This window comes from Ascaphus truei, chromosome 17 (genome assembly GCF_040206685.1).
Source record: "Ascaphus truei isolate aAscTru1 chromosome 17, aAscTru1.hap1, whole genome shotgun sequence".
Taxonomy (NCBI): Eukaryota; Metazoa; Chordata; class Amphibia; order Anura; family Ascaphidae; genus Ascaphus; species Ascaphus truei.
The window spans coordinates 27,864,822-27,888,093 of record NC_134499.1 but is presented as its reverse complement, the minus strand read 5'-3'; the positions used below and the strand labels follow the sequence as shown (position 1 = coordinate 27,888,093).

Sequence of the window (23,272 nt, the reverse complement as noted above, 5' to 3'; positions counted from 1 at the left end):
GGAGGGAGCAGGAGGAGGGGGGGAAAGGGGAGAGAGGAGAGCGAGAGAGGGTAAGGAGAGGGGAGAAAGGAGGAGAGAGTGGGGGAAAGTGGAGTGGGGAAGGGAGGGAGAAGAGGGAAAGGGGAGGGAGGAGAGGGGGGGAAAGGGGAGGGAGGAGAGGGGGGGAAAGGGGAGGGAGGAGAGGGGGGGAAGGGGAGGGGGGAAAGGGGAGAGGGGGGAAAGGGGAGGGAGGAGAGGGGGGAAAGGGGAGGGAGGAGAGGGGGGGAAAGGGGAGGGAGGAGAGGGGGGGAAAGGGGAGGGAGGAGAGGGGGGAAAGTGGAGGGAGGAGAGGGGGGAAAGGGGAGGGAGGAGAGGGGGGAAAGGGGAGGGAGGAAAGAGTTGAGAGAGGCGGGAAGGGGAAGGTGGAGAGAGCGGGGGCGGGGAGGGGTGGGGGGGGGAGAGGGGCTATAGGGGGCAGGGGAGAGAAAAAGAGAGTGGGAGGTGCCAGGCAGGTGACACCACATATAGGATTCTATGCACGGAGGACATGGCACACGTAAACACATGAATTCTACTGCAGGCAACGGCTGTGTGATGGTCACATTTGGCAGCCAGGATGTCATAAGCAGGTGACCAAGTCACGGGCAGGTATCTCAGTGAGACCACAAAGCGGACATAGACAGGACACTGCACAGTGCAGGCTGTGGGCTGATAGCCACATTAGGCTTTTTAGGGTCACTTGTAACTTTCCTTAACACTCACCCCTTTCGGAGTTAACCAGAAGATGGACTGAAATGTGCAAATAACTACACTTTACAGAACAAAGCCCATTTAAAAACGCATCCAGCCTGCAAAGCTCCTTAAAACATTGTTCTCACAATTAATTTAAAAAAAAAATACATGTTGGTGTGTAAAAGACAGAACGATGAAATGTTAACCCTTTCACTGCAAGAGAGGCCAGCAACGCATTGCAGCAAAGTGGTTAAGACTATCCCACATTAATCAGACATAATAAGGATTTAATTCAACAGGCCCTACTCTTATTTATATGAAAGAATACACACGCGTGAGCAGAAATCTTCGCATTTGACAGGATAAAGAATAAAAACTGGAGTCGCTGCAGAAAGGCTAAAAAAAGGCCGATTAAAAAATGTGTAAAAACACTTGATTTATTTAAGAGTGTATAGCAGGGGTCTCAAACTCAGTCCTCAAGGGCCACCCACAGGTCAGGTTTTATAGATATCCCTGCTTCAGCACAGGTGGCCCAATCTTTGACTGAGCCACCTGTGCTGAAGCAGGGATATCCATAAAACCTGACCTGTTGGTGGCCCTTGTGGACCGAGTTTGAGACCCCTGGTGTATAGGGAGGCTTGATGGTTCAAATCAGCAGGGCCATTTATTTTCTACCTTAGGCAATTGAAAGGAATCTCACCGTCTGACGTAGAAACCATATATGCGAAATGCGCGAACGTTTTGTGCACTTCGTCGAACTTGGCAAATATCCCCTATTTCTTTGGGAAGTTCGCTCCGATACGCAAGTTCGTAGGAAATTCAATTAGCGCTGAAGAGTCAGCAGGCAGTGCGTGTTCTATTACTTCTGAAATTCGATTGACTTTGTAAAACAAAAAAATTCTTGCTTAAGCAGGGGGGCGGTGATAGGGGGAGGGGGTCTGAGAAATATTTTTTTTTTTTTTTTTTTTTTACAATATGGGCCATTTTGGTAGAACTTTTGGTGCCATTTTTGGGGGAGGATTCTCCTGAAACTGCAGTGAAGTGGAAAGCGTCAGATTCTTACATCTACAGAACAGTGCACAATGTTCTCTCTGCTGCCCCCAGAGGCACAGCGAGAAGTTACAATAAATATCAGTTACGAAGTACATTGCAAAGTAAATGTTTAGAAGCCCGCTAATGTATCGGGGCTGTACGCGATTTTGAGAGGTTACAGCTTGTATTAAGGGGAGCATACGCTATTAACCTGTTCGCTGCCTGAGCGAACAGCAGTGCATTGACCCGCTGTCTGTCAGCAAGAAAGCATCAGTCTGCTCCTTGCTTGGGTAGTTTCAAGCTCCATTCAAACGGATGGTGCTAAAATCTTTCTGAGCAAGGTAAAGACAGCTAGCGGGTTACTATTTAATCCTAAAGTGCCAGCGTCTAACAGTAACCCTCTTCTCCCCGGTTTGGTGCCAGCTTCTTAGGCGGACGAAGCTTAGGTCCGATGCACAGAGGAATATTGGAAATGAAATTGTCACTGTGTAGAAATGCGCAGGAAATAGCTTCTCCCGTTGAGTCACATGACATCGAGCGCAAGTGCGGGCACAGCTATTAACCCCTTCCCTGCCAGAAACACCTTGCTCTGTACAGGAGTTAAAACAGTGGTGTTAACAGACACGTCTTCCCATTTGCCATGGGCAGTTAAGTAGTTTGGTGCATGAACCCCGAGGGAAAAGAAGTCTAAATCTGATCCTAAATGCGGGAAACAAAAAGAAGTGAATCTGGTTAACTCCTGCAGCGCAAAGCATACATGGTATGTGATCGGTATTGACAGCACAGTAGGATCTGCTACGGCACAAGGCGACAAGGCATTGCAGAAGTTGGGTTACCCTCACTAGACAAACTCCTCCAGCACCCTAAGAGATCAAACAGTTAAACCCATGGTCATCCTTCCATTTTGGTCTCCTTTTAACCCATTCACTTCTATTCACCGGCACTTGATAAGGAATGGGTCATGTAATGACTGTTTAATCCCTTTAACATATCTTCCCTGCATAGTTTAAGCGCATCGTTTTCCAGACTGCTCAACAAGTCACTAAATCTACTAACATTTAAAAGCCTAGAGTTGTGCAAAGGTGATAACAAAAAACGACACTGCAGGAGTGTGGTTATCATCCAACAACCAGTCCCCAAGGAACAGATTGTTCGATGGTAACTTAACACCTGCTGTGCCTTCAGAGGGCCAGTTGTAGCCGGTTCACTTTAATGGCTGAAAATTCCTCATGTAATTTTGTAAACAACTATCACAAATGCAATAATACTGTAGGTCGGCAGGACAGCTACATTTGCGCATTATGCGATGTATAAAAAGTAACACTTTGCAGAGCCCGTCAGCTCATCGCTCACATGCCAAGCTACAGACGCCCAGCACAATACTGCGACAGACATCAATAGATGCTCTGAACTACAGTACTCAGGTTTGGGAGACTGCACTGCCCAAGAGCTATGGCAAAGCTCAGCGTGATGCCATGCTTCTACTTAAAGAAAACCTCTCCCTCCTCACCATCTAACCACAAACAGTGACACGGAGTGCCATTTGGAATAATACTACAGAAACCAATTTCATGTGTACATGGTTACAAGGAACAACTTGAGTGGCAGGAATATTAATGAATTATTCAGTGCCATGTGTGCGTATACGTATGTACATAAATATATCTATATAAATATACACACACATACATTATCATCTTCAGCCCTTGTCGATCCACTGCTGGATGAAGCCTTCCCAATGGTCTTCCAGGTACTGCGGTTACTGCCTCTCTTATCCACGTTGCCTCCTCGAATCTTACTTTGTCATCATCTCAGTCTTTTAGTTTCACTTGGAATCTAGTCAAGTTCCTTGCGATATGTCCGTCCCACTGCCATTTCTTCCCCCGTGTGATGATGTCACAGACTTTGCTTTGGTTTCAAACTCATTCATTCTTTTTCCGGTCTCTTCGGGCAATACCCAGCATGCATCTCTCCATACTTGTTTGCGTTTGTCTGAAGCTTCAGAATTATCTTCGCACGTCCGTACGTGAGCACGGGCAGAATACACTGGTTGAAAACATTCCTCTTGAGGCACAGTGGAAGGTTTCATTGAAAGATTGTTTTGTTGCATCCAAACATTCTCCATTTCATCTTCATTCTCCCGTTGTTTCATTCGCAAAGGTTCCCATCCATTGTGATTTGCCGGTCAAGGTAGACATAGTCTTCGACTTCTTCTAGTGCGATATTTGCAGAGTTGACCTGTTTGTGGACCATCACTTTGGTCTCGCTGAGATACACACGGAGGTTGCCTTCTTACTCGCTTGGGTTCTCCGATTCGTTGCTGAAGGTCTTCTGGACTTGTGGCAAAAATGACAATATCCTCTGCAAAATCGCAGGCGACTCAGTATTCACTGTTGATTTTGATTCCTTTTTTCTCCCAATTCAATGTCTTGAACAATTCTTCATGTGTTGCTATGGAAAGATTTGGTGGCATGGTGTCTCCCTGCCGCACTCTCTTGCTAATCTTTATTTTTCTTATATCTTCATATAATCTAATGGTTGATGTGGCATTCTCGTAAATGTTCCTTACAATGTCTTTATAGTGTCTATATTTCTCCTTTGGGCAGTGACGTTGTTATGCGTCTTCATCTGTTATATCCAGGGTTTATACCGCAGTTGGTAAATCTATACCTACAAAAATACTATTCTAGTAAAAAATACATTATTTATTTGCATCCGTGTAACCCCTTCACTGCCAGAGGGGTCTGAGTTGAATAGCAAAGTCATGCGTTGCAGGCACCTGTGGCAGTAAAGGACCATTGCGTGTTCCAATGCTGACCAAGTTATGAGTTACTGTATTAGAGGTGACCTTACGGATTACTACATTGTAACCACCCTGTGTTCATATCCCCATGAAATGCTGATCCAGTTCTGGTTTTTTTAAACTCTAGCCCCAGTACATCATGGTTAATGATAGTCCTGTATTTCTAAGGAGACTAATAGAAATGGAATACCATCTTGACGACATGGAGTTAGGACAGTGACACTGTGTTCCATTCCACGATCCAGACTCACATATCTTTCAATTATTACAACATAGGGCAGGGTGTAAGAATATTTGTCTGGGAGAACAGTATGGGTGCTGGGTCAGCCTCGCTGAGATGGAGATTACATTACAGTTTTGTTTGTAACCCTAATAACCTTCTTGGATTTGGTTCCTTCTTCATTTCCCAGTAAGCAGGTGAGGATTAATGCAGCCCAGCTCAAAAAAATGGCTGCAGTGTGATAATGATCCTGTCCTGATTTTGTATTCCCATTTTTAGCATCTGAACTTCTTAAACTTCAGTGCATACTTACTCAAAACATCACGTTTCCCATTAAAATGCAAGTGCAGTGTGCCCGAGGGATGATCATGACACATTGATGTTATAAGCTGTGTGCGGTGAATGGAACACAGTGTTGTAGCAACTAAGGTCGCACTAATAAGTAATAATAAAAGATTCACATTGAAACACACAATGGATCCACCTGATACAGTTATTATAGGGATGGAATGAAACAGTTTCTACTCTTCTTCTACTCAAGTATCACATGGTTTCCTCTTTGGTGGGAGAAAGGGGATTTTGCCTTAATGTAGGCTTTTAAAAAAAAACATTTATTTAACCCTTCACTGCCAAAAAGGCCAGCAACACTGGCAGCAAAGAGGACGCAGTATCTTCAGGTTCTAAACATCCTGGGGGTTTGTAGCCCTGGTTTCATTTTTAAAGTGACATTGACCCCTTCTGTGCAATATGGAACTGCACTGATGCATATACTGTTGTCACGGAAAGGGTTAAAAAAAACAGGACTGACGCAATCATTCAATGGCACCGGACACACATTTCGTAGCCTAGACTTAGACAGAACGGAGATAGGGGCTTGTTTAATAAAGGATTCGGCATTACCCATTCAAGTCAACGGGAGATCCTGGATCGGCGCAATCACACTTCATGGAGTTAACCCCATGGCGTCCAAGGCAGCGCCGTTAACCACTTTGCTGCCACAGTTGAAGTAGTAACCAAAAAACGCAGGTTAAAGGTTTTGCAACGTTCATGCAGTTGCAGGAACGGATAAGCGATAAGCCGGGTCACACCGTCGTTGACGTTGTTAAAACTCGTTAGATATGCTTAAAATGATCGCAAATGTAGACTTGCAAGCGTAATTGCACCAAATAAAAGAGAGAAACATATATTGTACATAAAGAATACATTTGTTAGGAGATCATCTCCTCCGGAGGGTAAAACGCAGCAGGAACCCCGAAGTTAGGAAGTCGTGTGTTAATAGACCCTCCCTGGGGAGTGGCAGGGTCGTCCCAAGTAAGAAAATACAGGACGGTTTCATCCCGAATTATGTTATCAAGGGAATGTAGTGTACGGCCTGTTAACCCCTTCACTGCCAGGGGGGCCTGGGACTAAGAAGTGGAACTGCACCATTAATTCATCCCTTTCCCCTGATATACACGAATAAACTTATTTTATAATCAGCCGAAGCGGTCGATTCGGTCATTTTGGGGACAAAATTATCTATGGACTTGAATGGGGAATTGAGCGCCAAAAATGGGCCGATTGGCTGCTTTGGCTCATATATAATAAGCCCCTAAGAGGCAGATGTAGAGTTGGCGAATGACGGTGGAGTCATAGCTCAAACTCACTGCGTAGGCGCTGAATGGCTAAAAATTGTCGCAAAACACTGTTGGTGTGGGGTTCATTTACCTAACGACATGACGGACAGCGTGGCGGCATGTCTATTCATAATTTTGTTTAAGTATATCAACGTGGGCGCCCACCTGTCTTGTGTTAGGGTCCAGTTTAGAGTTAGATGACTGTTCTTAAAATTAAGGACCCTTACTTATTATGCATCTATAATGACCAGGAGCTAAATCAGACTACACCTAAGAATTTTTTTCTTTAGATCACTTGATTGTTATTATTATCACATTGCTTTATTATTCACACATGTGTGGTTGAATTGTATATTGTCACATTTAGGGTGTGTTAGAGCGCTATTGTTAGTTTTTACACCTAAGAACCCAGCATTTGTAACATACACCTTCTGGAGATATGGCTGTAATTATCGCACTATATGTGCGCATACGCTACCTGCCAATGCTTGATATTCTTGATATTCTTCAGAATAGACCAAGACCCCAGGGAAGGGAAAGAATGTATAGGGCTTGAGTTAATGTATTTGGCATACAAATATACAATGTCAGTGCTCCTCACAAATGAGCTTGCCATTAATTCCTACATTTTTAACCTACGTCTAATAACAAAGCAGCCAACAATGTATGTTTCATCCCTGATGATGAGGTACCCCAGAGGTACTACCTAACACCTCACATCATCACGGCGATTTTGGAGCTTATTCCAGTTGCTCTAGAGCAGGAGGGGCCAACTCTAGCCCTCAAGGGCCACCATTGAGTCAAAATGCCGAAATTACTGAGCCACTGATTGAGCTACCTGTGCTGAAGCAGGGCTATCCTTAAAACCGTTTGGTGACTGGGTGCTCTTGAGGACTAGAGTGGACCATCCCTGCTCTAGAGCCTAAAATACACATTAGAACAGCTGGTCCTTCAATGATCAAACTAGGGGCTGATCATCTTACCTCTGGGCTCATTTTATAGAGTGTGTGCTGATACATTTATTGCAAGGGTTAAGCAGACGTAATTATTACGCGCAGATGTATCATCACGCCAACGTATACATTACATATCGCCAATGGCGCTAATATAAGACCTCATTATACTAATAATAATGAACCTCCATTTGTTTGTGTCTCTGTTGTGCCCGACTCTACCCTGAGGTCTTGTTTGAGAAATAGAGACGGGGCTGCGCCAACTTCTTTACGCCAACGTCATTTGCAAGACTACGTATAAACTCTAAATTAGGCTCCAAGTATTGCCAATTTGCCTCCATGTCCTCATAAGGTTCTAGTCCAATGCTGGGGGTCCATATTTCCAAAGCAATGCATGAGGTCCAGAATTCACTGGGGTCAACGTAGCAAATATGGCCTGGACCAAGATCTTATGATTACATGGAGTAATGACATTCAATAATGTAAAATCAGTTCTTAAACCTCTGCTCGGGGGAGATCTGGACTAACAAATGCATTTGCACCCTAGTGAAACTATCTAACTTTGGGATATTGGGTGATTGTCTCAGGAACCTGGTCTGGCTCAGGACTATGAGGACTAAACAACTGGATTGGTCTTCTCCCTTAGAAGATGCCCCATCTCAGGCTCTGCCCCCTTTGTATAGCTGTACAGAAATAAAATACAGATTGGACGGATTGGCACAAGTAGGCAACAAACAAGCAGGGCTGACAAGCACCCGGCACAGGAAGGGCAACAGGACTCAAATCACCGTTTCAAACAGGGTGAGCTTCTCGGTGTTGACTGAGACAAGGGATTCGGGTGGGAGCAGCTTGGCCTCGGCCTCAGGAGTGAGGTATTCGAGATGGTGATGACCCCACACCGGCGTGGTCAAAAGGTGCCAGCGCTGCAAAAGAACGAAGACAAGGCATCAGAGAACACCCGGGCATCAGACTCGCCCGGTGACCGGTCCATATGGGACCCGAAACGTTCCTCCTCCTCTGTTCTTGGCTGTTACAGAAAATGAGGAATTGCATTGTGAACGTGTGAGCAGAGCTCTCCTTTGTGCCTCTGTCCTAGAGGAGACCTGCACCTTGGGGATTAGTTTGTCTATGTTGTGTTGGCTTCACAAGCCAGAGTCTCCTCGCCTGAAACGGTTTCCCGCACGTTGGAACAGTGCATGTTTTATAGCTTAAAATGTAGGTAAGCAAAACTTCTATTTTAAAGATATATTTTTCAAACGTACAGTAGGGGGTTATTCAATAAACTGCGATAGTGCCGATTGGGTCATTATCGCACACTGAAGTCAATGGAAGTTTCCCCCCTCCCCACCCCATTGGCACAATCCCAGTTTAATGAGTGACCTTCCAAGGGGCAGATACACAGAGCTCTGTTACATCTGGGCTACTAGCAGGATGTTACCTAAATAGGTTAGTTTTCCACAGTTTAGCGGCTTTCCACAAATGTCCGCTAGTGATCTCATCAGCATAGGCTTCATGCCATGTGATGACGTTAGTATGGCCATGTGTTAACTTCACATAACATGGCGTTACGCCTCGCTTACCCAAAGGTGGCATAACTCCCATCCCGACCCTGAATAGGTGTTTCATTTAAGTTAACAAATAGCAGACAGGAGAGGAAGAGAACCCTGTAACAGTATGAGAGTTAAATGATATCCAATTGGGGTCTTGCACTTATGTAGACCCTGTAACAGACCTATTCCGGCCTGGATGGGGGTAACGCCACCTTTATCTCTGACCTAACTAACGTAACATTAAATCCCTGCGTTACCCATAACGGAGCGCTGGGGATCGGCGCGGTTAGAGGGAACACCTCTGTTGCAGATCATTAGCACCAACGTTCGTTATAATAACGCAGGAGCTTGTTACGGCTGAAAACGGCACTAAACGCATCGTTAGTGAGCTTTAACATCCCCGTTAGCACTTAATGAGACGTTCACTGAAGTTAACGTCTCGTCATGTCACTAACGGAGCTCTGTCGATCTAAACCACAACGTCTTCGTAGCAACCAGATGCTTTGGAGTGATTTTACCTAATGCAGGGGGCTCAACTCCAGTCCTCAAGACCCACCAACAGGTCAGGTTTTCAGGATATCCCTGCTTGGGCACAGGTGGCTCAATCAGTGGCTCCCTGCTTCAGCACGGGTGGCTCAATCGGAGGCTCATCTTCGACTGAGCCACTTGTGCTGAAGCAGGGATATCCTGAAAACCTGACCTGTCGGGGGGGTCTTGAGGACTGGTGTAGAAAACCCCTGACCGACAGTCTTTTGTGTGTGTAAACGGTTGCATATACAGGTAATATTGATGAACCAATGGTTTTTTTAATATCCACTTTTATTTTGTTTGGCTAATAATGGCAGGATAATTAGTTTGCAGAGATAAAGGGGAAGAAGAAGAATTACATAGAGCTAGGTAAATAGAAATGAATTTATTTTTACAAAAAAAAAATCACTTTAAAGGATAATTGGATCCTTTTTAAGGGAGATTAATTACTCTGTCTCGTTATGTGAGACTGCCCTTTGAAGCGGAAGAATCTGGTGCGGGACAAGGGCCAGACCCTTTGGCACTCATGTTAAATCCCCATACAATTAGATGGTTAGCCCTTTGGGAAAGGGTTTCATGTACATCCCCCTTTGTGTGATACTCTGCACATTCTACAAGTTAAAGGAGCGTTCCATCCCCATTGGTGTTGTTGTTGTGAGGGTTCTGAAGCAGGGGGTCTCCAGAGCTGAACCGCAGTCATTCCAGCTCCGGTGGGCACCCTGCGTCCCGAGATACTTACCCCGGAAGGTGCTCCTAGGTAGTTCCTGGTTCTTAAATCTCCAGCGGCACACGGGACAATGGGAAGCCCGACCCCTGAGTCGATGACGTCGCGGCTTCCTATTGGCTGGCGTGCAGTGGGAGATGTATACCTCCATTTTGTTTCCCCAGCAGGGGTGGATAGTGGGGGCACCTGCCGAGGTAAGAATCTCAGGGGGGGGGGGGGGGGGAACAAAACGGGTGGGCAGAATTGCACTTTTAATCTGCACTTTTGTTTCGAGTTGAAGTTCCTCAGGCAAAACTCACCTCCCGCAGAGAGCCCTTACAACGCAGCAGCTTGCACAAGACAGTGAGCGGGATGCAGAGCATGGAGGACAGAGCAAGGCCCCAGCCAATGGCCTCTCCCCACCAGGGATACACGTAGGAGTTGTTGTAAGTCAGCGGCTTGTAGTTAACCACATGAAACAAAAAGATGCCCTGGGAAGACAAAGACCATAAGAGTGAGTCCAGGAAATGTACATCAGGCAGGTTTATTGGCCAACGGCTATTATAATAATACTGTAACTTTATTTCATATAGCGCTCTTCTCCCAATGGGACACAAAGCGCGTCAGTTACATTATAGCGCGCGGTACGCTGCACGTAGGGATGTTACAGACACAGTCCCTGCCCTGCAGAGCTTACAATCTATGTTTTCAGTCCCTGAGGCACAGGGGGATAACGTGCTCGCCCAAGGTCACAAGGAGCCAACACTGGGAATTGAACCAGGTTCCCCTGCTTCAAACTCCGTGTCATTGTTCAGTGGTTTTACTCACTGAGCCGCTCCTACTATTAAACAGTAGTGGTACTGTGCATCAATCACGGTCGCCGTAATAATGTGCGCATAAGGGATTTTTCTATTCGTTGTACAGTGGGGGGTATTTGTCCCTTTGTGCACCTGGTTTGTAACCCCTACCTGTTTCATAATGCATGGCCAGTAACCAACCTCACACCGATGAGACTCAGAGGGCGGAAACAGCCGTCTGTGAGTGGTTTGCTGACCATGCACTTCTTTACGGAACGGGACATTTGGTCACCGACGTTCGGCTGCAGACGGACCATCATTGGAATTCCCTGGCGCTGGTTAGGGTAAAGGGTTAATTTAAGGGGTCTTAGCAATTAGGGTAGGGAGTTTTCGGCACTTACCATGCAGCGACAGTCCCGGCGGCGGGGTGAGTGCGGCGAAACGGCCACGACCAAAATGTCCTAGACCATTTCTTTAACCCAGGCTGTGCTGTGTAACACAGCAGGTGTACGCTTAAAGGGTTCCATGAGAATGGATGAGAAGTGGCTCACTGTGAGTGCTCATTTGCATGGCATTACCCAGAATCCCTGGCTGCAGTGGAAGCACTGTACGCTGAGTGATTATGGGGAAAGGCAGCGCTGTGCACCTGTCCGAGACACGTGAATGTGCTCGGAAGATTTAAAGAAGAGGACAAATCCCTGCAGACCTGCACACACATACATGACGGAGAAAGGACTGGAGGCCTTGATATGCGTATACATACGGCCATGTTATATTTGTGATGTCGAGTTAAAAGACACTTACCACACAGACTAAGGGAGTGAGGACTGACCAGCACCACTTCATGTAAGGGAAAGGGCGATAACCAATCATCCGGGCGACGTCATCCATGAACCTGTCAGCACCTGCACGAGATCATCGGCACTTTAAATACCCATCTGCATATTTATCCCCAGAATCCTTTGCGCCAACACATTGCGGAGTTCAGGTCTTTGGAGCACGACATGTTATTGTACATTTCAATTGATACGCAAGATTGGATTATGAAGCCAGGGAAATCCGCAATGTGCAGTTTAGGTATTGAAGATGAAAGCATTCAAAGCTATTTTTAATAGCACTTTCTTAACCCCTTCACTGCCAGGGGGCCATCAACGCATTGCTTTTAATATTGCCAGGAAAAACAAATACTTTGAAAGGTTTATACCAGGGCTGTCAAACTCAAGCCTCAAGGGCCACCAACAAGCCAGGTTTTATGGATATCCCTGCTTCAGCACAGGTGGCTCAATCAGTGGTTCAGTGAAAGACTGCGCCACCTGTGCTGACGCAGGGATATCCCGAAAAGCTGGCCTGTTTGTGGCCCTTGAGGACTGAGTTTGAGACCCCTGGTTTATACAATCCTTATCTAATGTCTTCTATTGAATAAACCGTCCGTTCTCACAGCAACAGATTAATTTGTGTGCCCCCCACCCCCGGCCCCTTATCGTTTGCAAAGTAAATCCATGAAGCCGTCATCAGTCAAACCCCAAAAATACATATGTAGCGGATATGCCCGAATTCACTGAGAACAGCAACAAATTCTTACGAAGCGGTAAAACACCAGCAAATAAAGGGTTAACCACGGGGCAGGGTCTCCCATTACCTTATGCTATCATTCCCCGGCTGTAAATAATACCAACTTATTGCCGTCGCTTGCCATTTATTTACCTTGCATTGTAAAGTAGTAAAGCGCCGCACGCATTGTTGACGCACGATAAATAATATTAGGCAGAATAGATTTGGAGCTGCAGTGTTGGGACTGCACGACCTTTACCGGATGTCCTACCGCCATGCCTGTCCTTCAGCGGGCAGTAGATGGCGCCAGAGTATAAGGCACGGCTCAGCCGATGATACATCCACTGGATAAACTGTACGGGGAAGGAATGCTGCTACACTGCGGTGACTGATCCTGTCTCCCATTGCTGAATTAGGCTAAGGCCGTGCCTATAGTGCCGTTGATGGCGACGGCGACACGACGGGTGACGTCACCCGTCGCCACCGGCGAAAGTTATGTTTCGCCGGACGGCGGCGCATGTTTCCGGCAATTTGATTTGTTCAAAGGCCGTCACGTGACGCGAGAGCCCTTGAAAAATCAAATTTTGCCGGCTACCAGTTTTCGCGACGGCTCCGGCGCTATGTCGCGCGCACTATACGCGCACGCGGCAATGCATTTGTTTTCGGGTGACGTCGCGTCGCCGGCACTATAAGCTCTGCCTAAGTCCCCGCTAGCGCTGATCGGGTGGCACTTGTGGAAGAGACTTACATATATAGGTATATGTAAGTCCCCGCTCACGCGGTGCACACACGCTCAGCCGCAATCGGCGCTTACATAAACAAAAAATCTATACTTACCCGCGCGCTCAACTACCCGCAATGCCCCCCCGCTCCCTCCCCCGCGCGTACAACCCGGCGCTCATGCTTGGAGCGCTCTCCAAGCATGAGCGCACTCAGCGCCAGCAGGGACTCAGCCTTATGGGACCAGCACGTCTCCGAGTCAAAAAATCAACATGTACGGACCACATAAGAGTCTTAACCTGGCACCAAACAAGGTCGTTCGGGGTCACTTGGTTTTATATGGGATCCGCCGCCCGATCATAATGAATTGTTGTTTTTATTATGCTTTTTCTTTTGCAGTTTGCAGTTTTAATTCACACAACAAAACGGAAGGGACATAATTAATTTCTAATACTAATGGAGTCTGCAATATTTTATTTAAGTCACCAAAACGGTAACTTAAAAATTTTTGGGGGGAGGGGGAGCCTGAAATCGGATATGTTTTCGTGGATTATTCAGGGACATTATGCAGTTCCAACAGGTTCATTTGAAATCAAACATAATCTTACAAAATATTGATGATGCAATCAATCGGTGAAAGCAAGGTCAATGTTTCTGTCCCATCGTGACCTTGGTGTCACCTTAAACATTGATGTTATGGTTATAATATGGTGATTATCAGTATACCAAGTGTTCATTATGGGAGGAAGGTCAGAGCAGACGGAGACAGTTCTGCAGTTTAAATATTCCAGTGCACCCAGGCCCTCCACCAACAAGAACAGCGCCTGGGACTCAGATGTGACCTAAGGCCCAAAGGGAATGAGGGGGGGAGTGCTCAGCTTTTTCCGCAGAGGAATGGACTTTGCATCTCGGCCAATCCCAGAAGCCGAGACCAACTTCCTTTCAGGCCCAACCTCCTCAGTCGCCGGGCCTGGGACAGCTGCCCCTTATGGAGGCCCTGAGTGCACCTTGCGGAGATTGAGTTGTGCAGTACATACCTGGGTTGGGACTGGAGCTCTCTTTATTCTCATGCAATATTCTGTGGAGCTGCTTTCCAATACTGAAGACAGTGGTGGCTGTAAGTAGCCACTTCGGGCCCTCATTGGTTCAAGGGACCCCACTTCTGCTGCATTCCAGCTCTGATATCGCTGTAGGTAACAGTGCGGGGGTTCTGTCTCCTGGCGGTGTGTGACCAGCAGCCATCAGACAGTGCCCCCCCCCCCCCCCAACCAATTGTCCCCAACAACACGCTATGGCCGGTGTTCTGGTCCCGGACAACTTTGAGTCTGCTTTGTGCCCCAATAACCTGGAGCCGTCCCAGTCTGGAGAGATCAGCATCGTTCAAATGAATGGGACCAAAACTTTCTCCAGTGCTGGGAAGTGGCTTCACAGCCTATTGAATTAAAGGAGCAGTTCATGTGTTTTTTTTGTATTTTGTTTTTAACACATGTTTGAAGCAGGGGGTCTCCGAAGCTGAACCCCGTTAATTTCAGCTCCGGGGACCCCCTGCTTTCATAGATACAGACCTCCAAAGCAGGTGCCGGTATCTCGGCAAGGTTTAAAGCTCTCACGTCAGGCGGGCCAATAGAAAGCCTCACTGATGACGTCACGGCTTCCTATTGGCCCGCAGGTCACGAGAGCTTTGAACCTCCGCCACTACGTGATCCCTGCTAGCCCAGCGGAGCAGCTGCCGTCACCCCTTACCGAGGGAGGTCTGTGTCTCCGGAAGCAGGGGGTCCCTGAAGGTGAAATTAATCGTGTTCACCTCGAGCCCCCCTGCTTCAATCCTGTGTTAAAAAATGGCTAATATAATCCCATGCCTGGATTGCCTCTTTAAGGCCTTCACAATTTAATTAGTTCAGGCTGAAGTTTCTCTTGGTTTGCATTAACCAGTCCCTGAGGACTTGACCACAGCAGATAATAAATTGACACAATTATCTTTTCACATAATCTTCTTATTGAAACAAACCCCAACGCGTGACCACTAGCTTTCCGTGGATGCATAATTTATGCCGGGGGCCGACCCTCTCCTTGTATTTCCTCGCTTACAGTACATGCGTTTCAAAAGTTCTCTCCTGTAGCAGCAAATACGGAGTACAAACTTTCGCTCAGGGTACGTGTGAAATTAAAAGCAGAAGAAAAACCATAGTGCAATAATGCTAGGAAAAATATATAAAAGTGCTGATAAAGACTATAGATGTTCAACTCACACGATGTGAGATAAAAAGTGTTTTTATCACAAAGTGATATCTCCAAGTGGATGTAAGAGGTATTCGGGGGTACGTTTCAGAGGTCCGTGGTACACGAGAAGGAAAGAGAAAGGCACAGTATAGTGCAAATGCACATATAAAAGCTGCATTTGCACTACTGTATGTCCTGCCTTGCTCTTTCCTTCTCGTGTACCACGGACCTCTGAAACGTACCCCCGCATATCATATATATGATGTGGTGGGTTCTGGGGTTAGAGATTGTGGGCTTATTAATATTCAACGTGCATCAGTTGGTTGGAGGTTGGTGGCCCCTCCTCCCAGGGTTTAAGCTCACCCCTCCTCCCTGGGTTTAAGCTCACCCCTCCTCCCTGGGTTTAAGCTCACCCCTCCTCCCAGGGTTTAAGCTCACCCCTCCTCCCTGGGTTTAAGCTCACCCCTCCTCCCAGGGTTTAAGCTCACCCCTCCACACTTTTTAAGTAGCAGGTTTTTCCATGTTCCTGTGCAGGACAGGTCCTCTGAGACCCTTCTCCCTCCACTGCAGATTATAATGCGAATTTTCACAGGTAATGTTAGGACCTGCGTACTGGTCATGCCATGAAGTGGCTGCAGCTTATAACGCTTTGGCCAAAGGATTTAACTAAATGACCCTTATGAGAATACCAACAAGGAAGTATTTAACTACTGTATGTATTTTGTCACATTGGATGTAGCATTGGGTATCTTTGTCTTTTGTTGCATACATTTGGGTTCTGGGGTTAGCGCTTGCTGGGGTTGTATGTTCATTAATTCGAAACTTCTATTCTGGCAGATGCAGTTAGAAAGCGTGTTATGCCTTCATAGTAATTACCGAGTGGAACTCAGGATTCACATTCTACCTTCCAACTTGTTATATATGGTACTACATGCCCCGGCTCACCCAACTGTGTGAAACGGGATTACCATTATTAACTTGGTTTGACACTCAAAAGTAACATTTCTAGCAGTGTTTGAAGCGGGAGACTATGGCACCAGGTGGTATGCAGTAACACTAGTTTTTAATTCACAGGTCTATACAAATTACGTTTAAATAAATATGGATTTCTTAGGGGGAAAAAAAGCAAACCAATCACTTTCTGTCCTTTTAGTGCAAATCTGTTGAAAAGAGAGAAGTCAAAAACGAGATTGTACACCTGTGGGACAGGGATTGCAGCCTGTGAATATTTAATGTGTAGTGCTATTATTATAACCCTATTAAAATGGCAATAGCTTATCATCTTGTTTAACAGGCGTAGGGACAGATTAACTAAAAGGGCATTAAGCTGCCTTACATCTTAGAATTGTCCAGTAAATAAGGACCTTAGACTTTCTTGAAATCAGACAATTATTTATTTGATAGCACTTTGAGCACTGCGTTCCCCACACTTTTGCCCCCAGTGACCTCTCCGTGGCTTTGTGCAGTGTCCCCCGTATTCCTGCATCCCCCCCAGAAGCAGTTTGCCCCACAGAGATCTTACCATAAACCCACGCGATGACCACACACTCCCAGAACGCCTGCCACAGGAGAGTGATACCACTGGCCGAATAATAGTCAAAAAGCTGGAAGACGTACATGCCCCCCTGTAATTACAGAACACAGGAGATGACCAATCAGAAATGCAGGTAAGGACACATTGAACTGCAAGTACAATTGTAATACTACATTGCTTAGAGGGGTTCAACGCCTGTCACACGTCAGCACTGAAAAATAGCTGACGCAGAGACATATTAAGGTAGGAACTTATTTGTGTCCTGCACTTTTAGCCGTTTGGTTAATGATCGCATTGAAATCCCTTTTCACTAGAAAAAAAAGGAGTCAATTCACAATTTGCCTAAAGCTTCCTCAATAACTCCAACAAATATCGTATATCCTTCCATAGTATTAATTTACCATAGAAACATTGGCAGATATGGATCAAAAGAAAGATGGAAATCTAGGGCACAAACCGGCACCACATGTATCAAAGGAAAAAATCCAGTTAAAATCAATAATATAGGGGTGACTGCTTGTTTGAAATTCTCTTGTCAACTTTGGGGGGAAGTTACAGGAGTCTCCCTGCATCCTGAAATGGTTGGTCAAGAGTATGTCACCAATGTCTTCCTTAGTAATCTATATTATCTTCCCTTGTGCTACATTGTCTTCCCTTGTAGCACAAGGGAAGCAAATGTAGCACAAGGGAAGCAAATGTAGCACAAGGGAAGCAAATGTAGCACAAGGGAAGCAAATGTAGCACAAGGGAAGCAAATGTAGCACAAGGGAAGCAAATGTAGCACAAGGGAAGCAAATGTAGCACATTTTCATCCCTCGTGCTACATTGTCTTCCCTAGTATTCTACACTCTCTTCCCTTGAGTTACATTCTCTTCCCTTGTGCTACTTTGTCTTCCTTAGTATTCTACATTAACTTCCCTTGTGCTACATTGTCTTCCCTTGTGCTACATTGTCTTCCCTTGTGCTACATTGTCTTCCCTTGCGCTACACTGTCTTCCCGCGCGCTACACTGTCTTCCCGCGCGCTACACTGTCTTCCCGCGCGCTACACTGTCTTCCCGCGCGCTACACTGTCTTCCCGCGCGCTACACTGTCTTCCCGTGCGCTACACTGTCTTCCCGTGCGCTACACTGTCTTTCCGTGTGCTACTTTGTCTTCTACTCACCTCGGTCACCATGGAGAGGTCGATGATGAAGCACAACAGGCAGCACAATGCAGCGGTGACTTCCCTGCGCACAAAGCCGTTAATAGGGTGAGGAAACAAATCCATGATCCCGGTTATGAATCCCTCGACCCCCACAAACTGTTCAGAGATAGAAGGGAAGAGTAAATGCGTTAAACCTCGGGAGATGGTCAGACCCAGGAAGACGGCCGTATTCACCTGCCAGCGTCACTCGATGTCACAGTGCATTACATCCCCACTCACTTCCACATTTGGCGCCCAAAAACAAAGACGTTTTTAACAACGTATCCACGTACTTGGCTTCCTTAATCAACTGCAATCTTCCTCAAAGCACACAAATGTATATTTGTAGAATCTTCGCAGGCTGGGGGATACTTTTCTGTGGCTCATCAACCTATCAAGTGCTCTGCACTTGACTTCACAGTGAGGTTCAGAAGGCTCTGTAGACACTGTTACATATATGAAGAACTCTCTTGTGGGTGCAGTAACCCCTAGATTGCCAGAACTGCCCACAGCACCAGAACCATGGGATCCCTTGTGCAGCGATCACACGGCCCAGATCTGCTCACCAACTCCCTTCCCCTTCTGATCTGTGGATCCCAGAGATTTCTGATCTGTGGATCCCAGAGATCTTTGGACTTGATCTGCCTCTCCCATGCTGATTTAGGCCCATATATTACTAAATGGTGGTACTCCGTAAAACATCTTTCAGCACCAGAAGACGCATTACAGCCCTTTTGCTTCAATGGGCCATATTTACTAAACCGTGCTGGAAGGTGTGTTCTGGAGTAGCACTGCTTAGTAAATAATCCCTTCAAGATGTCCCCAGCAGTGCTTTCTCTGGCACAGTAAGTGTTAAAGATACCCACGATTTCTTGGGATTACCTGGCTGTCAAGACCAAGAACCAAAAGCATAAAGAAGAACAGGGCGGCCCAGATTGGCGCGAATGGCATCAGTGTCACAGCTTTCGGGTATGCGATAAAGGCCAGACCAGGACCTGGGAAAAAATGTGCAGAATTCCTCAAACCAGCAAAAGAAATGAACAGCCCCCCCCCAAATGTTCCCGCCTGTGTGTAAAAGCGGGCGGTAAATTAATAGTGAAAGCAAATGTAATACTACCCAGAATTGTTGTCTTGCAGCTAAATTGCTGTATTGACCGGTCACATTGGGGTGAAGGAAGGAGATTTTGGGACCTGCAGGCGCACTCCTGTTTTGTTTGGTTTTAGCTCTGCTTTGCAAAGGGTTGCAGGCCCCTCTGAGAGGGAATGGGTTAAGGCAGGGGTGGGCCTAGTGCAGTCCTCAAGGGCCACCAACAGGTCAGGTATTCAGGATATCCCTGCTTCAGCAGAGGTGGCTCAGTCAAAGACCGAGCCACCTGTCCTGAAGCAGGGATATCTTAAAAACCTGACCTGTTGGTGTCCCTTGAGGACTGGAGTTGGCCACCCCTGGGCTAAAGCAACAATTCCTCCCCGGGAATATTTTTTCTCTAAACATTATTTAGTTCCCACACAGCTAAATCACGTCCCACGTTTTCTGGGAAATTTAACTTTTTTTTGCTCACTGGTATCAGAAGAAAATATCTAATACTGTAAAACAAATAATGTAAAAATAAAATCAACGTGAACCCCCCCCCCCCCCCAGCATTAAATAAAATTGATGCTGGTTTAAAGAGGCAATCCAACCAGCCCCATTCTTTTTGCATTGTATTGAAGCGGGGTGTCTCTGGAGCTGAACCCCGTTAAATTCAGCTCTGGGGACACCCTGCTTCCGGAGATAGTTCCCCCCAGAGGAGGTGTTGGTAGCTGCTCCACTCAGCTAATAGGGATCACGTAAGGGCCGCTTTCCAAAGCCGTGATGTCATCGGCGCGACTTCCTATTGGCCACGTGATGCGGGAGCTTTAAAAAGCAGAGAGATCCCAGCACCCTCGTCTCTAAATCCTCTCTAAAAAAAAAAAAAAATCACTGTTTTGGATTGCTCATTTAAAGGTGCAATCTCACATAATCGCCCAGGAAAATTTCTTGGGAGCCCCTGAATGGAGAAATGTTTGCTAATTATGTGTTTTCTTTCCCAGTGACATCACACAAAAGGGAGCAGCCTGAGGACATCAAGTCCCCCCTCCAAAGTCTCACTTTAAATAATAAATGTTAAATAATTATAAGTGTCAGATTTGGGTAAACTGTATCAATTACCCAGACGAGACCCCCTAAAATATGACACAGGAATTAGTTCACTTTGGTCCTAGGAGAGATTGCCCCTTTACAACGTCAGTGATATGAGGCTTGTTCATCTTTTGGACTCACCAGATTCTGCTACCTTCGATATGTCAACTCCCTGCTCAGAGGCCATGAATCCCAAGACCGAGAAGACGACAAAGCCAGCGAAGAAGCTCGTGGAGCTGTTAATAGCAGCCAGTATGTAGGCATCTCTTTGGGGCACAGAGGGGAAAGAGGGCAAAAGCAACAAGTCATTATTAAAGCAGCCCAAAAAAAGCCAAAATCACAGAGTCTTTTTTTAATTTATTTTTTACCTTATATGAAAACAGGGAGTCCTCTGGAGCTGGCCAGAGGAAGGGACAGTCTGTCCCGAAACGCGTCGCTATTGGGGAGAAAAAGCCTTACTGTCCTGTTAAACTACACTGTTGCACTACGCAATATATCCACGTTGCTACAGATTAAAAGGCGAGTTTATTTTGTTCCTTTTCTGTTGGTGCGCCGGTTCCCACCTCCACTTTGTATCCGTCCTCTGGTGCTGACCCGCGGCACTCAAAGCTCCCGGGAAACCCCTGGTTGCAGAGATATTTACATTTTAACTTTCAAGGAAAAACAAATATGGCTGCGGGTCACCCTCATTTTACAATGAAACATAAAATGTGACGGCGGCAGGTAGGTATCTCGTGGCCCACCCAGTCGGCTGGCGTTTCTATCCATTGAAGAACCTCAGAACTTATATGATCCTCGTCTTTCTTTCGCATGTAGGGTAGCCTCATGTCTATCCCAATCATGTTTGAGTTCCATTACTGTATTAGCCCCTACCATCTCTATTACGTGGCTATTCCCCTAATCTACCACCCCTCACTGGGTCATCTCCCTACGGAATTCACTGTTGCTACTTATTCTAGGTCATTCCTTAGTCGGATGAGTGGAATTCTTCATAGGTTATGTCGTTCCTTGCACTTCATTGTGATTCGGGATGAGTTAAATGTATTTTTCTATTTAGTTGGTAGTATTTAGTTCCCTGTAGGTGGAAGTGTTTAACTGGTAAGAGCATTCTTTTGGTAGCTCTGGCCCGTGATATTTGCCAGTGGGTACATTATAGAAGCTGGGGCATTGATAAAGAAGGGGGAGAACCTCTGATAGGAGATAGGTGTCAGTTGAAGACCATCCTGCAATAGATTGTGTTATTCCTGTGAGTTACCTATCCCATAGACATGGTTTTGACATCTTCCGTTGTCCCAGGGTCTGCCTGAGTGATGGCCGTGTAAATAGTTCATTACTTTTTTTGGTTCCCTTTGTTATTTTTGGTCTTTGCTTTAAGTCCTTCTTAAGAATAATAGGATTGCAATTTTTTCCCCTATTTTGTGCGTTATTCATCCTATTTTTGAAGGGCTTGTCCCTTCTGTACCCATAAACCTACAAAAATCCCTCGAAAACCAAGCAGGTAATCTAGTTAGAGGCTACTACATTTAGATGTATTAATTTATAACAACATTTATATAGCGCCCTTATCCAGAGCGCTGTGCATTAGCTAGTAAAACGTGTTTGGTTGGTGGGCAGCGGAGGGAACATTATGGACCGGGCTATGGGTTGGGAGCATTTAAGAGCATGCTTGGTTGGTGGGCAGGGGTTGGGGTAAGGTCTCTGGATTTAATCCGGTCGGTGGCATGGTGATGGGTCTGACAGTGGTGTCAATTGGATCTATGAGGAGGGTGACTTTGGAGGGTATTGGAGAGGCTTTAGGAAGGGGTGAGGGTAGGGGAGATCATGGGCGTTGGGGAGGGTGGGGTGAGGGAGAGGATTGGAAAGGAGGTTAACGGGGGATCATGGAATGTGATGGAAAAGAGATGAGTTTTGAGTTGCGTTCTGAAGATAGTTAGGGAAGGGGCAGATTGGATGTTGTGGGGGAGCTTGCTCCAGTTGAGGGGGGCGAGTAAGACAAATGATTGGAATCGAGAGGCGGTATAGGGGGCTGGGCGGGAGTGAGGGTTGTGGCAGTCAGGGAGGGAAGAGGATAGGAAGGGGTGTAGCGAGAGATGAGTGCTGAAAGGTAAGGAGGAGCAAGACCATGGAGAGATTTGTAGACCAGGGTGAAAAATTTGAAGAGGGAACGTTGTTGGATGGGTACCCAGTGGAGTAGGGAGAGGAGAGGGGTGGCGCAGGCAAAGCGGGGGAGATTGAGGAGTGTACTGGCTGCAGCATTTTGGATTTGTTGGAGGGGTATGGAGGAGTAGAGGGGGAGACCGAGGAGAAGGGAGTTACAGAAGTCGAGATGGATGAAGATGAGGGAGTGAATGAGAAGTTTGGCCAAGGAGAGAGGAATGAGTGGATGAGTTTTTCTTATGCTGTATAGGTGGTAGCGACAGGTGGTAGTAATGGAGGTGATGTGTTGGGCAAAGAGGAGGGAAGGATCAAAGGTGACTCGAAGGTTCCGAGCAGAAGGGGAGGGGGAGAATGGGAGGGAGGAGGAAGCAGGAAAGCAGAGAACTTCAGTCTTTGCTGGGTTCATTTGTAGGAAGTGGGAGGACATCCAGCTGGAAGTGGCAGTAAGGTAGGCAGAGATCCAGGTGGAAGTTCAGGTGAGAATAGGAAGGAGAAATAGATTTGGATGTTGTCTGCAAAAAAAATGGATGTTAAATCCATGGGGGAGATGAAAGAGGGGGGCTGTATAGAGGGAAAAGAGGAGAGGACCAAGGACAGAGCTTTGGGGTACGCCCATTTGGAGGCTGGTGGGCAGAGAGGATGAATTGTTGAAGGTGACAGAGTAGGAGCGGTGTGAGAGATAGGACGAGAGCCATGGGAGGGCGGTGTCAGTGATGCCAAGGTTGGTGAGTGTGGAGATGAGAGTGAGGTGATCAATGGTGTCAAAGGCTGAAGAGAGGTCAAGGAGGATGAGGATGGAGGAGAGTTTTGAGTGGCGAGCTTGGGAGAGAAAGT

At 46.5% G+C, this 23,272-nt stretch overlaps 1 protein-coding gene across 2 annotated transcripts in view; it reads right to left on the bottom strand.

Moving 5' to 3' along the window:
* Positions 1–23,272, bottom strand: part of LOC142468200 (sodium- and chloride-dependent creatine transporter 1-like) — an 89,882-nt gene that overhangs the window by 26,989 nt on the left and 39,621 nt on the right. The window contains exons 8-14 of one of the 2 annotated variants that reach the window (XM_075574459.1): positions 20,423–20,547; positions 19,006–19,118; positions 18,103–18,240; positions 16,927–17,029; positions 11,718–11,818; positions 10,437–10,607; positions 8,124–8,258 (exon numbers count right to left, since the gene is read on the bottom strand). In XM_075574459.1, the coding sequence (XP_075430574.1) occupies positions 8,124–8,258; positions 10,437–10,607; positions 11,718–11,818; positions 16,927–17,029; positions 18,103–18,240; positions 19,006–19,118; positions 20,423–20,547 (886 nt within the window). Of the gene's footprint in view, positions 1–1,565; positions 8,259–10,436; positions 10,608–11,717; positions 11,819–16,926; positions 17,030–18,102; positions 18,241–19,005; positions 19,119–20,422; positions 20,548–23,272 lie in introns of those variants that run through there. The other variant, XM_075574460.1, reaches the window with a different exon arrangement.